Source organism: Plectrocnemia conspersa, unplaced genomic scaffold (genome assembly GCF_051122295.1).
Source record: "Plectrocnemia conspersa isolate PC_06_02 unplaced genomic scaffold, ASM5112229v1 ptg000005l, whole genome shotgun sequence".
Taxonomy (NCBI): domain Eukaryota; kingdom Metazoa; phylum Arthropoda; class Insecta; order Trichoptera; family Polycentropodidae; genus Plectrocnemia; species Plectrocnemia conspersa.
The window spans coordinates 30,143,920-30,163,083 of record NW_028277169.1 but is presented as its reverse complement, the minus strand read 5'-3'; the positions used below and the strand labels follow the sequence as shown (position 1 = coordinate 30,163,083).

The 19,164-nt window shown below is 29.6% G+C and overlaps 1 protein-coding gene across 3 annotated transcripts in view; it reads left to right on the top strand.

Annotated features, from left to right (window-relative positions):
- The window catches only part of LOC148235412 (nephrin-like), a 630,188-nt gene that overhangs the window by 438,946 nt on the left and 172,078 nt on the right, over positions 1 to 19,164 (top strand). For all 3 annotated transcript variants that reach the window (XM_088186958.1, XM_088186959.1, XM_088186957.1), the window contains exons 3-4: positions 6,104 to 6,256; positions 9,815 to 9,994. In XM_088186958.1, the coding sequence (XP_088043084.1) occupies positions 6,104 to 6,256; positions 9,815 to 9,994 (333 nt within the window). The remainder of the gene's footprint in view (positions 1 to 6,103; positions 6,257 to 9,814; positions 9,995 to 19,164) is intronic.

Here is a 19,164-nt window from a genome sequence, read left to right as displayed (position 1 = left end):
TATATATATATATATATATATATATATATATATATATATATATATATATATTATACATTTCACTGACTTACAGTATCCTGTCACACTATTTACTTACTAGTATTATATTAGGACGGAATAGCGTAGTTCGTAACGTCTCAGACTAGTAACTTTGAGGTTGAGGCTTCGAGCCCAGGCAGCGGTACTCGAATTTTTATTTATAAAAAATGCGCTATTATAAAAAAATTTGCTTCAGTTGCACTGACATAAATAAATTACATTTCATATGATAATTTATAATAATTAATATAGATGTCACAAATTCCCAGACTGTTGGTTAATACTTACTTGATATATGATTGATTTACTGAGTTTGGTACAGATTTACCTCGTTGTAACTATTTATTTTTATTAAAAATTTAATAAACATAAATAAATATTGTGTTAACCTTGTTGTTATTTTCTTTAAAACCTTATTTCTGGCCCGACTGATTTGGTAATCGAGACTTTTTAATGACGCAAAAAAAACTGGGTGTAAATATAGTAGTGGTATTTTTGATAAGCTTCAGTTAATTAAGATATATCTGTATTTATGTTGTAATTATTATTTATTAATTATGGCATTTATTCTTTGTTTATATCAAATAAACTCTAAAGTGACTTATCATTTTTGTTTTAAAATGGAGACCCAAACTGAAAAAAAAAAATAATCCAAGGGTAAATTGCAAATCATAAAGGTACAATTTAATCTAAAAAACATGATCTGTTAAGCAAACATTTTCTAAGAAATGATGCACATTCTTGCATATAGTAATATTATATATATATAGCTTTTAAGAAAAAAAAACAAATAATATACATGACTTAGCTAACACCAGGTATTTCGGGTTTTCCTCTTCGTTGGCTTGAAAAGGGCTAACGGCAACGGTCAGGGCCGCATTTTATCACCTTTCCTGGTCACTGAGCAACATCCGGAGTCAATACAGTATTTATAGTCGATTTTTCCTTTGCACACACATACATAAATAATATATATTTAGACACCAACGCGGAGATTACACAAAGTTAAATTTTATATATAGAGTATATTTCGGTAACGAAATTAGTGCTTTGCGTTTGCGTCCGCATAAAGCCGTTGTACATTCAGACGTGTACGTACGTTTATCTAATTACTTCTCCGTCGTAATTACCACTTACAAGCTCGCAGCTCACAATGAAATTAAACACTTATTTCAAACCTCCACATCCTGCGGTGTCCTGGGAAATAAGCCCAAGCTTTCTATTAACACGTTTTGTCTATAACAAACCTAGGGAGTTTTGTCTAATATTGAAATTCGCAATGGATTTCGCTTAGCGTACATTGTACTTTATTAGGAACAAGCTTGATCTACTCAGTACAATACATATATATATATATATATAGATCTACCTTCATATTATACATATCACTGCAGCTTATATTATATAAACTCACAGATTCAAAATCTTAACTTGATAATATGAGTAAATATAAATATTAAATTATAATCTTAAGCTTTTTTACAAAGTATTTTTTAATTAAAATCATAAGAAAATACTTTAATAGAAATATCAATATCAAAGCTTTGTTTTGATGAAGGGTGTAAACATTTATATTCCTTTGCCTATCGAGGCCTTTTCCTGCGTTAAAATTCCTTCAGAAATAATAGGCAAGCAAGGCAAATTTTTCGATGCCGTAAAGCGCCCTATTTAAAAAGGAACGAGCGCGTTGTATATAGATGGAATATAAGCGAAAGCTTCAATAATGTTTGATGCTTTCAGGGCAACACGCCTACCTTTCTATCCGGCTTTTATTTATCCTAGAACGATGATGACGAGTTTACTTTGATACCGCACCGCTTTTTACGCTTTGATGTGTACACATGAAACAAAGGTATTACATGTAATAACTCGTGCTAGAGGTTGTACATCTATAAAACAAAATAAATAAACAAATACAAATCCTTTTGGTTTGATTCCATTATCTTTACATACCAAGCTTTTTTTTTAAATGGTATATAAACACAAGGCCACATTTCAAATTAAACTTTAAAATATGCGATCTGTGTTTCTGACCCTTCATAATTAATTCTAATAATATACATTATAACTAAAATTAAGAAAAATATGTTGAACCTCAATTGAGTATCGATCCAATCCATGTAATGAAAATTTAATCAAGTCAATAACACTTCATCGTTCCCCTCTCGAAATATAATCACGAAAGGAGTATTAATGTAGTATCGAATGTCAATTATTAAAATTTGGCGATTGACTCCGAAGCGTTTGCGGTTAAATGACAGATTTGGTGTAATGTATAAGGCGTAATAAGATACCCTTTGAAATATTATACCTGAATATATGAAACATATTATTATTATTATATATTATTCTACGAATCACGGTTACATTTCTTTAAATTTAATACCACATATTTCAACGTTTTTCAAAAGAAACAAGCTCTTTTATACCCTATCTGTTCATCCAAACTGTAAAAAAACGCTTGTTTCACATATTTAAATAAGCGGTTATCACTAAGAGCCATATAAGATGAATAATATACACTAGAGGAATTTTCTGATAACATATATTATCATTTACTAGTTATTCCATAGATGCATTATTATTTATTTGTAGATTTCAGTGTTTAGTTCATCTGTAATCATCATATTAAAAGCTCTTTTTACTGTTTCTAAACCAGTCAATCCAACGATACCTAATCTATTGTTTTTAAAGTATTTTATTTTAAAACCCAATTTATATAGAAAAAAAATATATTCTTAATCAATAGGATTTTGCGCATGCCAATTAATTAGTAGAACAAAATTCCTAGAACTTGGTAAACATCCGTTGTATCTTAAAACAAGATTTACAGTTAATACAGAAATTAGGAACACAGTGTTGTATGTTAAACAAGAAAATTTAATCATGAAAAATATATTGGCATTGTGCGCACCGCCAGTGGTACAAACATTCGTCTTGCAACATCCAATTTTCAAGTTAAAATTGTATCTTCTTTATATGTATGTGTAAAGCATAGATTTATAGGGAATGATACATGGAGGTATTTATATATTTATTTAGTTCAGAACCTGAGCATTAAAATATTAAGTTAATAACATTTAAGTGTATTTTATTAATTAAGTTTTATTTACTAATACTAATACTATATAATACAATTTTGTTTTAAATTATATTGTTAATTAAAAACTAGATTTTTATTAATTATGAAATTATACTTAGTAATTGTTTAGATAATCAACCAATTTAAATCATAATATTTTTTATGATATGCGCTATGAAATATATATTTTAATGATTTGTGACTAAAAATAATAAGCACTAAGGGGTGATACAGTACATATTTTTTCTGTTCAAAATTCAAGTTAATTTATTAGCATTTTGCCTAAAAGTAAAGTGCGTTATAAAAAATTAAAAGAGTTTTTATTTAATTGCTACGTAAATAGCTAAGTGTTTTTTATGTTTATTAAACCAACCGTTTGTTGTTATTAAAGTTTTAGACAGACGCTAGAGGACAACAACACGGTTTTCGTCCGCGTCGTTTCATGGCCACTAACCGCTTGTGCCTTTCAAAGACAGTGACAAAATTTCTCGATTTTAAAATCCAGATTGATGTATTTTATATTAACTTTTAAAAATTATTTGACATTAATGATATTATTATTAAGAAGTTAAGCAAATTGGGTTTTTCTAACACGTTGATTAGCTTTTTGTTTAGTTTAATCCTAATAGTATTTTGCTCATTTTAGAGTACCACAGCGACCAAATTTGTGCCCTCTGCTATATTGTTTCTTTGTTACGACATACATTTACACAAATGCGGATTCAATCTTTTTATAAAAATACTTAAAGTCGTAAATTGACAAAAAAATATTTTTCAACATTGTTAAATAACACGTTCCTAAATTTTCCAGATATTTTTTCCATCTTTTTACAATGTAGGCGAACGTGTTTAAAGCATAAATACAAAGTTACGTTTAAGCAGTGATTTTTTGTTTGCATGCTCGATTTCGTTGCGCGGAGCTCGTGTCACTTTGGCGTTATTGTCTGGAACTTCTGCAGTTTGGTTATCAAAGAGCAATTAAAAAAAGTATTTGTATCCTAGTAGAGTTAAAATGCAATGCATTGCGTTTTTACCATAGCGTCTATTTATTGACAAGATTTTAAGCTCACTTCAAATCATCAAACGGGTCACCAAGTGACCCGTTTGATGATTTGAAGTGACCTATTTCAGTTCTGCAAATATGATTTTTTTTAATGTGTTACGATACCAGGACTAGAACACATATATAGTTGCTAGGACCAAAAATATTCACTGACCCAAATAGTATTTTTAATAGTCACATTTTAATTATTCTTACCCGCAGCCAAAAAAGGTTGCCGAGGCCTGCTGTAGATTATAATGTCCAAAAGAGTCGCGATCGCGTCCCTTATTCTTGACCATCGCGACCAGGACTCCTAACTTTCTTTACACAAAGCTGTTTTCGGCGATAGCTTTGAGGAACTTAAACTATTTATGTGAGTCTACATTTCTATTAGGTGTGTACTATAATTATTGTTTTGTTATAATTTACCTTTTTAATAATAACATGTGATTAAGTATATAATATAGAATCTTGAGTATTTTTTTTTGTATAAAGCAAATTGTGACGCATTTCATGATTGTCGGATTGGTTTGTTATTACATAATTTAGTAAAAATAATATTGTGTCTTTATTGGTTATTCACATAAATAATAATTTAAAAAATACAGTTCATATGTGAGGCCCTTGAGGATCACCCGAAGTCATACAATTTATAGTATATATATTCATATTGGTCAACTGTCATACTAAAGTCATCCTTTATACAATTTTTTTAAGTCATAAAATAGTTGAAATAAATATGTATTGCTTCATCCGTGGGAATCAAACAAAAGCGAATGAGTAGGAAAGGTGGGACACAAATCAAATCCTCATAACAACCTATATTATTTCCTATATTATTTCCTATATTAAACATTAAAGCACAAAGATTCTCTTAACCACGTCCGAACCTATTAGGACCGCTCTTTTCCCAGCACCCCGCCGTCAAGTGTCAATCAACAGGTCATGAAAGCAGCGCCCAAATGTCAATACCTGGCCATAATTACGCCGATGAGCGCATTAGAAGTCGGAGTGGTCACGGTCGGATGGCATACAGGTGACTACCACGAAACAGTGGTGTCGTCATGGTCCGATGACTGCCGACATGTCATGGGAGAGTAGCTCACCCATGAACGCGGGTCAAGAGGATATTCGTTTCTTGAGAAGCTACCTCCGCTTCTTTGGTTAGAACGCGTTTCGTTGCCTTCTTATCTCGCATTTATCAATTACAAAACTAAAAACGCACACAAAACTGGATTGAATGGACAGAAGTTGAGTGTGCGTGAGTGGAATGATCAGATTGGAGATGGTAATAAGATGTGGTTCGTGAAGCACTTTATTTGTTTTAAATGTCTACAAATAAAAATCTGTATTTACAAATAGTATTCAATTAAATTTTTAATATATATATATATATATATAAACAGTATATGTATACTTTTTTTTAAGTATAAGTACAAGGTATACTTTTTTTTAAAGATGAACTGTGCACAATTAAATAAAACATTAGTTATTTATAATAAGTAACACTTATACTACTTATACAAAAATATAAATGGTCGACTTTAATTACGGCTATATTCCCCAACAAACATTTATAATCAATGTCACTTAGCTTATATATTTAATTATCTTGAACATTGTATGTAAAACGAGCCAATCGGCAAATTTCAACTATTGACATTCGAAACTACTAACATCAGTACTAATATTTCAAGCGGAACGTCGCCCTAGAACCCGTGAAGAATTCGCCAGGAACCAATTTCCTGGTTCAGGTCCCGCGTTGCATTCCGCTCGTATTTCAACCCCCGAGGCACCGACCCAGGGGTTTCGCCCCTTGACCGCCACATTGGGGAAAAATACCGCCCTGGCTCCCAGGATATTTATTCGAGCCGGCCGGTGTTTTATTGCGGATTGTGTTCGACAAAAATTACAATGAGACTTTTGTGTCCGCTTTGCAGGAACGCTCGTAGATAGGTGCCAATGTCAGCAGCAGTACTTCAGAGTGTCGCCGAAGCCTGCCAAGGTTCTGGAAGGAGGCGAAACCATTTTGGAGTGCGAGGTCGCCAATCAGGGCGGGCAAGTGCAATGGGTCAAAGATGGATTTGCGCTGGGTGAGTATCTATTTAATATTTTATCTAGTATTTAAATATAATATTAGTAGGGATTTCGAAGGAATTTTTATATTATATTTTTCTTGGTAACTACATTTCTACTTATTTCTTTTATATATTCAAAAATCCATTTAATTTTTCTGCGCATATTATTCACATGAATTTTTATTTTGCTGCATAAAATTTTATATATAAATATATCATATATAAAATTTCATGCAAACATACTTTACGCAAATATTTATTTTTTACTCATATATTTTTAATAGTCAGAAACTTAAAAAAAATTATATTCTATTTACCTTGTGTCTCGCTATATTTTTTAGTATATTTTACACATTAATTAATTTTTCACTAATGTCTTTTATATATTATACAATATATTTAAAATAAAAACATTTTATTTATCAACGCATAATATTTACAATAATTATTAAACTTTGATTTTATTTCGTGAATTCCTGGATATTTTACTGATTTCTATCGTATATTTTAAAAACTTATTTTATTGAGCTACGCATATTACTCACGTGTATTATTTAATTTTTATTATGCAGCGTGAATTTTTTAGAAATTTTGCTCGTATCTTTTTAATAGCATATTATTTACAAAAAATCTATTCTATTAACCTTAACTGCAAGAATATTTTATATTTTATTTATTAATTACTTTTTTAGCAATTTTCAGTAAATTATATATTCACAAAAAAATGACATTTAATTTAGGTCTTATCTTGCTGTAATGTTATCTTTATTTTCACCCATTACCTACTTTTTAATTATTTTTTTATATTCTTATACTCAAAAAAACGCATAATATTCTTATAAAAAATAAACTTAAGCTTTTCTATGTTAAATTTATCGATATTTTACGCATAAATTTATGTTTTGCTCATAAATTTTTAATATATAAAAAAATGTATATTTTCTACAAAAACAGCTTAGGTTTCGCTCTAAGGTTTTTTTCTATATTTTACCCAATAATTTGTTTTGTACTTATTTATTAAATAAATTTAAAAAAAAAATTGATTATGCTACGCAAATTAAACGTCCAATTTACAGATATTTATGTCTTACTCGTAGCTTTTTAATAACAGAAAATATCATATTATTTACAAAAAATCCAATTTATTTAACTTAACTTAAAAATTTTCTTTATATATTATTTAATATTTGCTTTTATATTAATTTCTAATATATATTTTACAAATCCATTGGATTTCGCTGCAGATATTATTTAAAAATAAAATGTTTAACTTTGATTTTGCTACATATATTTTTACGATATTTTACGAATATATTTCTGTTTCACTCGTATTTTTCTAATAGTCAGAAACTTCATGTTTTTAACGAAAAAAGGTACTCTCCTTTTTATGTTATTTATAATCTGTTTTTGATTAAAAAAAAACAACTTGCTTTTAGATATTTTACGCATATATTTTTTTTACTTACACGTTTTACTCATATATTTCCAATTATCAAAAACCTAGGTTAAACATTAAATGCTATTTTATTTATCGTATATAAATTTAATTGCGATGCATATATCACATTCAAAAATTTCTGTTTCATTGAATGGTAATTTTTATGCAAATATTTATTTTTAGTAAAACCCTATTATTTCTGGCTCGCCAATAAAAGTAACTAATATATTAAAACAGATTTACGATTTTTTTTAAATTTATTAACTAATATTTGGAGTCTTTTTAAAATAATAAAATAAGAAAAACTATTAAATACTTGTGAATATTTTTTATTCTTTATAAAAACCTAGACTTCAATGTGTTTTTGAAATATGAGGCGTAGAGTTTTAAGAGCTAACTCTACAAATATGTTTTTAAAAAATTACTTCTTAACTAAATTCATTAAAATATGGTAGCTTAAAAAACATGCACTTTTGTGTATTTTTTAATTGATTGCTTATTTTTTATTATTTTACAGTCGATTTATTACTCTTTTAAGCTTGAAGAATATTTTTTTATATAATAATAATATAATAAACATAATCTATATAAAGCAACTTCGATTAAAAAAACTTATCGAATAAAAGCTCAGTGTAATAAATGCGCCTAAAATTAAATAAATGCAAACCGAAATACAACAATTTTACCAAGTTTAATATAAAATATTTATTCAAAATGTTACTGGGTATTAATTTTTATAAAGATATTTAATAAAAAATTTGATTAAATGTTCTTAGTAATTAATTTATATGAATATTTATAATAAATTTATTTAGGGCTCACAAACAAATTTATTAATTAATTAGATTTTTTTCATATAAACTTTAATAATAGTAATATAAATATAATAAATAATTTATAGTACATATGTTTTTTTCTATACATACGTACAATATATAAATATTGATTAGATTAAAAAAAGCAAAATCAAAAATATGTTTTGCTTCTCCTGAGAAATTAGAAAATTTTTCGTGTACTTTTAAATTGACACAAAAATACTTCAGAATATTTCCCAAAATTAACTTATCGTTCTTGATCTTAATTTTTATATGTAAATACGTATAATATTAAACTTAAATATTTATGAAATATTATAATATTATATAATATAGATGTGTATTATTTATTATTAAATTCTCAATATTTAACTATTTTACTTTGATTTTTAGATTATTAAGATCCATAAAACAATAGAGCCAACAATATAATTTAAATTGATTTTTTACAAAACGATAAATAGTTATCATTGTAAATCATACAAAATCTCACACATATAAGCTAGTTAAAATCAAAGGTACTGGAATTTGATTAAAAATGTATTGTTTTATTTGATTAAAAATGTATATGTTTTCTTTATTTCAGGAAATTACTTTTATTTTATTTATCTACTGGAGAGTAAATTTAATTTATTTATTTGCTTACTCGAAGTTTTGATAACTGATTATTTTTTTAAATTAAGAATTTATTTTTGTATATTTATATATACTTTATTTTATAAAATACATAGTTGTATTTCTAAAAAAAAGTCTAGAAATAAGTTTTTAGAATGTATTAAATCATTATATTATTTATTTAATCGTTAGTGAGCATTTATCATATGGTTGTAATTTGATCACAAAACAATGTCACATAAAATTACAATATTTTGAACTATGTAAATTAAATAAAATTATTTAATTACATGTCGGCCTTTATGTTTTCTAGTTATACGACTGTCATACCGTAGACTCATTTCACATTTTACGTATACGTGTTTTAAAATAAAATTGAAACTTTCCATTTATATACATACACGTAACATAATAACGTAAATCCCTCTTAATTTTAATTAAATATAACAGTAAAAAAAATACATCTATTAAGATTAGAATTTTGGCCAACTGTTCACTTTCTTTATTTTTATTTAAAATAATTGAGTAATTCATTTAGCTAAATAATACTCAGCACCCTTGTGCGCGGGTAGTTTTAATTAATATTTAATTATGTCTCGGGTCGCATATATTATCCGGTCGTTACGCCGAACCCTAATGACTGCTTTACGATACTTATCTCCAGCTTTAATTAAATCCTACTTTGATGACGATTATTGCCTGCAGGTTTTTCGCCGGTCATCCAAGGCTTCCCGAGGCACACGGTCATCGGTGACAGGCGACATGGCATCTATAATCTGAGGATATCAAATGCCACTTTGGACGATGATGCGGAATATCAGTGTCAAGTGGGCCCTGCGAAGGGCCACAAAGTCATCAGAGCCAATGCAAAGCTGAGCGTCATATGTGAGTATCATTTTATAATATTTAATTCTGTTACTTCAATATATGTATGTATGAATAATATACATACATGAAGTAATACATTTTTTCAAACAATATTTTTTTTGCATCATATGTTCAAAGGCTAAGAACCACCAGACTGTAAATATCCACGAACTGTTGATCTTTTGGTAACAATCGAACATTTTTTTTTTGCTGAATACACACATCTGTATGTTGCATATATAGGTATATATTGAGGTTAATGTGTTTTTTCTGGATAAAATAAATAAAAAAGCGGTCGCAAGTGCGCATATTCGATATCGTTTTTGATCCCATCAAGATAAAAAGAACCGGGTTGACCAAACACGGATTTGATTTCGGATACGACTTTGAATTTATTCTTTTCTCGGGGGGTAGACCTCAAGAGTTTTGGAAATAGGGGCGACCCTAATGTCCGACGGGGTCGTCCCAAACAAAAAGAACCATAGACCGAATCGACCGTTGAGTTATATTGAAGCGGTTACGCTAAAAGTAAATCGCTTTGTAATCCTAAAGAATATGGATGTGATGTGCTCCGAAATTCAATTTGGTAATAATTCACCGAATTGAATTTAAATGATTTATGGTCACTATTATGTATACTACTGTGTTTATTATTTACAAGTCACTCTGTATAAAAATAAAAACAGTTTACACTGATCATAATCATCATCACTGAAAAAAGTCAATAGTTGTATAGCGAGCTTGTTAATAAATTAATTGTGGTTCTAGTTTATTTTTATTATATTATAAATTATCGTTACATATTTAATTTATTCGTCTTGCACGTTTTATTTTAATAATTTATTTAATAAACACATATACAGGCTTTGCCAAAATAACGGGGCACCCCAATAAATATTAAAAATATAAATAAATACTGATTAAAAAAAGTGTTTATTTTAAGCTTGTTTTTAATATGAAGTAGGTCTACCCTTAGCTTTTATTACAGCTGCAATCCTTTTTGGCATACTGTCAATTTATGACTTGCATATGGACATAGACAATTTTCTCCATTCCATCTGAAATTTTTCTCACAGCTCAATTTTTAATTTGCAATTGTGATATGCAATTTTTTTAATTAATGAATCATATATTTATTAATCGATTATGATTAAAAATTAATAAAATAAAGTTAAATCTATATAAAAAAGAGAGATAAGAAAAATAGTTTTAATTGTACTCTTAGATGTATTGATATATTTCTTTTATATGATACGCTACATAATATTGATTGTAATTGGCGACTTGCATTTTTTGCAAACGGGTGATCATTGATTGGCAATAAGACATTTATTGCTTACATAGTTACAGGATTATTAGTTTTAGGATTACGGGGCCGGTTGCTGAGGAACCGCGACCGGTCATCGTTCCTGCGCCGCGTTCTCCGTCCATCCAGACTCTTGCGTTCTCACGCTAGATTTTTGCACAAAATGATAATTTATTAAGTAGATGTCATCTACACTGATTTTTTAAAGACTTTTGATACAGTTTGTCTTGCTTTAATATAATTTTAAAAATTGGGCTTTTCTACAAACTGATTTTTTTTATTCATACTTTTTAAATCGTCATAAATATGGGCTAAACAAGTTTTTTGAATACGTTGCCACATCAGTAATTTCTGAGCCTTTTAATCTCAGCAGATTTTTGTTTCATATATTTATTAGAAATATGTTTTTATAATTCTAATTTTTTTTTCCCTAAAAATATTTTATTAATAATCGTAAAAAAAAAAATTTAATGTGCATGCTTACATGCTGAAAGATAACTATTATGAAATAAGTAACAACATGCCTCATCATAAGTGGTTACTTATGTCAAATGAACTACAGAAAAGCATTGTGTGCCTTGTATAATCACATAGTGTATAGTCTGTTTTCCAGATAATGCTAAAAAAAGTTTTAAAAATAAGCGTCTTTGTACATAAGAAAATATTTTTATTTATTACAGAATTTTTTTAATGAATGCTGGATTATGATTCATTTGGGTCGCATTAACGTGGGTACTTAAAAAGGCACTTTTTTAGAATGATAATAAGATAAATATAAAACCTAGAGATTTTTAACCTTTTGTGTCCCAAAGTGCTATGGCGTATTGTTATTAAAAATTTCAAAGGCTCTAATGATATTGAAAAGTTAGCAAATAATTTTCATAATTTTATGAATGCTATAGAATAATAATAATTTTCTTCATAGATTACTCTATATACCTAAAGTATTGTTATATCATTTCAAAGTACAAATGCGTATTTTTTCGGGATTTTCGTAGAAAGCTCGTGGCAATACGGTCCGTGGAATATAAACAGTTCAAGAACTTAGTTTTAATGTGCCATCTAAGTACTAGCACTTGCATTCTCTAACTCCCTATAATAAGCACAATTATCCGACTTTTGATTTGTTCTCATCTAGGTGCTCGCAGTTGATCTGATCATTTGTTTTATTATATTAAAATATATATATATATGTTCAGTTGCAATCAAAACAAATACATACATATATTGCACTGGACCAAAGAAAAATTCTACTTTATTTATATTTCAATCTTAAACTATGACTTATTTATATTTCTCTTTCAAACGGACATTTATATCTTAAAAAATTGCCAAGAATATTTTTGTTATTCTTGAGTTTTATGTAATGCAAATAGAAAAAATTCACTTAGCGTGTTTGTTCATTGAGCTACAGCGGCGAGCTTTTTAAAATCTTACGCGATTGCGTTTCTGAAACCCCGCATTTTTTGCTTACTTATTTTATTGTCTCCACACAAGTCTTTTGTTAAGCTTGTATCAATGTGCTTGCCGCAAATATAACAAAAGAAAAATCTTTTTTTTTAATAAATATTATAATATACTATACATTTATTTAGAAAAGCAGATAAGACGCTACCAAAAATTGTTTTGAATTTTGTTACGAAACAATATTTTATTAATTATTTCTTGACTAACATATGTAGTGACGAGTAGTTAATTGAAGTGGTAAATTTTCATGATACTCTTTATCAAAACAATGAAACATATGATTCATTGTTCAAAAGTATACATTTACTATGATTTTTTATATTATAAAATTATAGCATTCAAAAAATATGTTCTATTTAACACCTAAAAAAAATTATAAATGTAAATGTAAAACATATAAAATTAACAGTAATCATTTGCTAATAAATTACAATCGGGCTTTGTATGCTCATTTATGTAATTATATAGAATTAATTATTATTTAATTGAAATTCAGTAGAAAACCGCAATGTTGAAACCAACTGTTATTAATTAATTTTCGAAACGAATAGCGTATTTCATTTTAAATATATGAGAAATATTTAATGAAATTTTAATTTAAATGGTAGTTAACTAAATATTATTGTTATAAAAATATGAATTAAATTAATGAAGCTCTAAAAGAGATTACTTTTAAAGAGATTACTGTTACAGCAAATAAAAAATTAAAATTTAATTATTCGCGTGCGAATGAATAATATTGTATAAGAGTAGTGATTACTTATTTTTCTCTTTACTTAAAAAAATAATATCATATGACAAATAAATATATAGCAAAATGATATAATAATTCTGAGAATCTTTTGATTATGTTTTATACTTATCAAACTCATCGTGGCACTCCTTTATAAAAAATCTAATCACGCAACGGTTCTCAATCTGTGTCGGAATTAGCGTGTAAATTCAACTGTGTTCGACGGGGCGGTAATTCGCCCCCGTTAACTGCGCTATCCGAGCCGGTAGCTTTCAATTACGCGGAAAACTAAGTGAATTTAATTAAAGATTATCGGCTTTACGACAGATCCTATATACTAAGGCTGATCTGCCATACACAGACACAAGACAAGGCCAGCCTTTGAGAAAATTAGACATGGTCTAAACAAGAGCACGATATATTTATAGATTACTATTTTTATAATTTTTTTTTCATAATTTTCTTATTGATAAGAATCGATACACACTATTATCACTTGATAAGATTTATTTATAATTATTCTTCAACTCTCCCGAAGCTCACTGATTTAACGGCGTTTAAATCCTTCGCATACATGCTATGTATTAATTCATCGCTTTTAAACAATTCTCAGATATCGTATTAACTAAGTGCACTTTAGTTAATTCTCTTATACTTATGGGCTAACTTGAGTCACTAATCTCAAATTATGTGTCAAAAATACTGTGACAAAATTCTCACTTTGTCCCCAGCGTATCGATTATGTTTGATACGTCCTATATGTATGTATGTGTACGATTGTGTTCGTAATAAAGGCCCAGCCGTATTTGTTTAGGTTTATTGGAAATTGAGTATATTGGCTCTGTTTGGTCCTTCGTCGGATGGCAGTGTCAAAATCGGATGTTTACACACAAAGAAAGACGGAGACAAGCAAGAAGAGCTTTCGCGACGGAGCGAGTGTCTTATCTGACGAGTGCCGGATTATGGATAATATAAAGGCGTGAACAAGAAAACGCCATATAAAAGTAGAGACATCTCTCTCGAAAAGACAGGGTCGACTTTGTACCAATGTCAAGACGATAGAGGTGACACTAGATAAATTGTAATGCTTGCCAAATTTGGTGTGAAATCTCAGTGCTCATACTACTATTATAAAATTTATTTTATAAATATATCAGAAAAAAAGATAATTAATTCATATATAAAACAACTTTGTGTGCTTATAATTATAAACACATATCTAATAATTCATTACATGAAACAGTTGCCACTATTTCATGTTACTGTTTATACAGTATTTAACAATATTAAATTGGAGTTAGATTTATATATTATAATAAGTGAAATACGATACAAAATAAATGCATGCACGGTGTGAGCCGTAAAATTTTTTTTTATAATCATGCAAAACATTTTATATATTGAAATTTTAGAATTACATTAAAATATAACACGAATAATAATAAAAAGCACTAGTTAGCACTGATAATAAAACGCCACTAGGGACACGGGTTACGGAGCATATAATCATTCTCAGAAATATTTAGTGACGCAGACTCGTTAAACCTTTAAGAAGGGTGAAGGCAGCATGAAAAGCTGTCGTTTTGGTGGTAGGGGGCTGTTGGGAATCCTCTCTAGAGAATGCCATTAATTTGGACGTATATGTCTAGTTCTTGCTCTTTGAATTCAGTGTAAATGTTCAAGTCTAAAGAATGCCTGTTTGGGTCTTCAATGGGAAGGCCGGCCAAGGACATTTTTTTAAGAATGCTGCAGTGTAAGCTTTCCAAACCACATGTAATGTAGTCCCTGAAAATGTGAGTGGCTCAAAATCATATATATTCAAAGCGCCTGGCAAAAAATAGGGGTTTTTAAAAGCATTCAAAACTTGTGACAAATCAAAATTTATTTCAGTTTTGATGTGGTTACGAGCTCACAAGTTAATACCATTAAAAGTTGTTATCTTCTTAGGCGTATCAATCGTTGCATAATCGTTTGTCCAAAATCTGGACCCATAAATATGTTTTCTTAAGACTCTCAAGCAATATGTGCTTTGTCATTAAAATTGTGTTATTGTGGTTATGCGAATAGTTGATTATAGTTTCTGAATAGTAGTAAATGAAAGTTTCTTGTATGAAAATTACTATTATGATGTTTTGAAGACTTGTATCAAAAGGAATAATATATAATATTATTATAGCTTTATGTTTGACAACGAAATTTGCTTAAATTAGTATTACAAGCAGGCCTGCCGAGAGAGGGGAGTGAGACGGGACCAATTCTCTTTGAGGGGCTCAACTCTATAAAAAATCATATCAAGAATATATTTATAAAAAAATTAAAAAGCGCTGTTGCAGCAGGAACGTTCGAGAACGAGCGTTCCCACTGCAACGATTTTATTGCTTTTGACGTGGATTTTTTACTTCTGAGAAGGGATAATTGTTTTTTACGTCCTCCTATTGCTCAAAATACGGTTTAAATATGCTTCATTCAATTTTCACTTATTGTAAGTCTTAAATTTGTTAAAAAAGTCTTACTGGAAACGCGAAATAACCGAGCTTTTCCACTCCACGATTTTATTGCTTTTAATGTGGATTATAAACAATTTCTCCAGAAAAATGTGACTAAACTTTATGAAATGGAAATACTAAAAAAACGACCACATATCCTTTTTAATTAATGCCTGTTAACTCGCACCTATTAATATTCATTTAAGAAATTATATCATGACGGTAAAAAGTAAATAAAATGCTTTATTTGTCATGGGACCCTTTCGGCTGCCCTTATTGAAGTATTACTGCACATTGAGAAAGCATAAGTTAAAATGGATCTGTTAATTAAAATATTTTTGTGATCAGAGTGCTCTTTCTATTAACTATTGGTCTGAAGTTCGCAATGGCAGCTAGCCTTTTAAAGCAAAAAGCTTGTAAAGCTCTAAGATTTTTATTATACGCGACGACTCTGTTTACTTTTGAAAAGCGATAGCTAAATTTGTCTATGTTAGATAAACATTTTTGCTTCTATTTTATTTTATTATGATTTTATTTTTTCACCTTTTATAATATTTATCAAAGTAAAAGAAATCCTAAATTTATTCGCAATTGCTTCAAACCCATAAGACCTCGTTAAAATAGCTGTATTGTCTGTATTGTTTTTTTTTATTTCGAAATATATTTAGAAGTACTAAGTCATTGCACCTTACATAGTAATGATAGTCATAAAAATCATAATTGAAATATATTCGTATTTTTTGTTGTTGAATAAATTATTAAATACCATTCATGCAATCACTCGATTTCAACAAAAAAATACTTCTTATTATACTGTGGGAAACCACACAGATAGGCCCTTGTTTGTGGGGGATTCTATTTTTGAACCTCGCGTTAAAATCTGTGACCAAAAATAATCATTCATCAATAAGGATAAATTAGACAAAGCCTTCGTAACGACTAGGACTAAAGGTTTTTTTATAATATTCTCCGGTGGATTGCATGAATATTTCTTTGTTACGAAACGGTCACGGAAAATAATATATCACCGGAAGGCAAACATCTCCGTAAGGTCACAAGATTACCGTTGCGCAAATCAACATTGGAGATATTCATCAAGCAAATGTCACTTTCTAAAATGTATTTTAAAGAAGCGAGTGCAACGATTGGCCGGATGATCGCTGCTTCCCTGCAGCCTTGAATACTTAAGCCTGGATTCCAACGAGGAGAGGTTAGTCACCTGGCAGACTCCAGCAGAGACTAGCAGATTTACCCCGCTTAGCAGACGCGCCTCCACTGACAAACGCCAAGATACGACCAGAGATTTCCGAGCACGATCATCTTAGCAAGAGGAAGCACCTCCAGATACCGTCACTGCCACCTACTAGACCCCTGAGGATCTTCTACTGACATCATCCCTGCGCCAGCTTCTCCACCACTGCTCCACTACAAGAAGAATATTGCTATTTATTATTTAAAATCTCAGGTTTAACTGTCTGTCGATTATTTTATTTATATTTTCTCGTATTATTAGGCTTCTAAAAGCTGTATATGTATAGGGTGCGGCACTAGTTTTATTTTTGAATAAAATAAACAAGATGGTAATCCCGTATCCATAATTGATCGAATGAAAACGTCGTTTCGCTCGGTACACGGCTTGCAATGGCGCATAAATAAGGGGCGTAAAGTCGATTATATATGAAATCCATGCATTCTTTCAACGTGACGCGATTGGCTAATAAAATTGGTTTTATATTCAAATGCCCCCACTACGTACAATCCAATCGGTCTCGATTGCTTATTGGATAGACCTGAAATTTGAATTTTCCACCAGCCGAACGCGGAAAATATGTGCGGAGCACTCGACTCCATAAACTCTCCCAGATTTCCGATATCCGCCGCTCCGGGGACCGACCCCTAGTCGGTCGGCAGGGGTAGGTGGCCAAAAAAAGCCAAACATAAAATATATTGTTTAATATCGATGTAATCAGCGATACAACGTTTCGCGAAACCAACGACCCACAATGCCTTATGAACGTCGGCTAGCTAGCAAAATATTGACCCCATTTGTGAGAAGAGTGTTTGCGAAAATTACCCCCAGACCGACTTCATATACGTGGATGTGTGGACGTAATTCGTATAAAATGTTCTATGTAACGAAACAACGTCGCATAAGTGATTGGCAGGTTGTCGGATTAAAAATGTAGTAAAGTATACCTTTACTTTTGACGCTGGATTTTCATGGGATATGTGTTAAATTAATTATTAGAGGCACTCATATTTTTTCTATTTGTGTTTTTATCATAAAAAACTAAACTATTTTTAGTTAAACAATTTATTCAAAATGCGTATTTTTTATTTATAATTTATCGACCCTGTTTAGCATGTTTGGTTGTAACTATATCTTTATACTTATGCGTAAAGCAAGTAAGGTAATTTTACGAAAAAGGCACAATATATTATGCATGTAATATGGGTATCGGAAAATGTCCAACGCCTCTCAAAACGAAACTATGTCCTTCCTATTCGATTATATAATATGAACAGCGATGTACATACATATATGGGACATATAGTAAAAGGACAGATCACTGCCATTTAGATGCAAACCGTCAACTTGCCCGATAGGAGGGTGAGCGTAGCAAGCGACACGTACAAAACTGGATACATATATGTGGTACATATGTACGTTTTAGATTTGCAACGCTTCCCTTTAACAGGATTTGACCCAATTCATTTTGTATCACGCTTTTTGCAATATTAAAAAATAAATAAACGATATTGGTAGTAACATTGCAATGTCCCGATAGCAATATTTACATAAGACATTTCATATTCATATGTTATATTTTATTATATTTTTTTTATTATTAGGACTTTTTATTTTATGTTCTTGCTAACCTAACTATATTTCATTTTATTTAGCAAATTTTGATTCATTTATACACCCTGTGTTAAATCTGGACGATTTGTGTTTTTAAAAGTCAATTTTTTTTATTTATGTGTATACTTTATGACTTGATCTTTTAAAAAAATTCTCACGGTGGTATCCCATTTCAACAAAAAAGTCACTTTTTTGTATTATATATTTAAAACTCGTATTTGCATATTTCATATGGCGCCGTTTTGTGAATAAATAGCACAACGTAAATTTGGTTTAAAGCTTTTCTAACGTTTTTATTATTATATGGGGTCATCCAATTATTGAGCGGAAGGG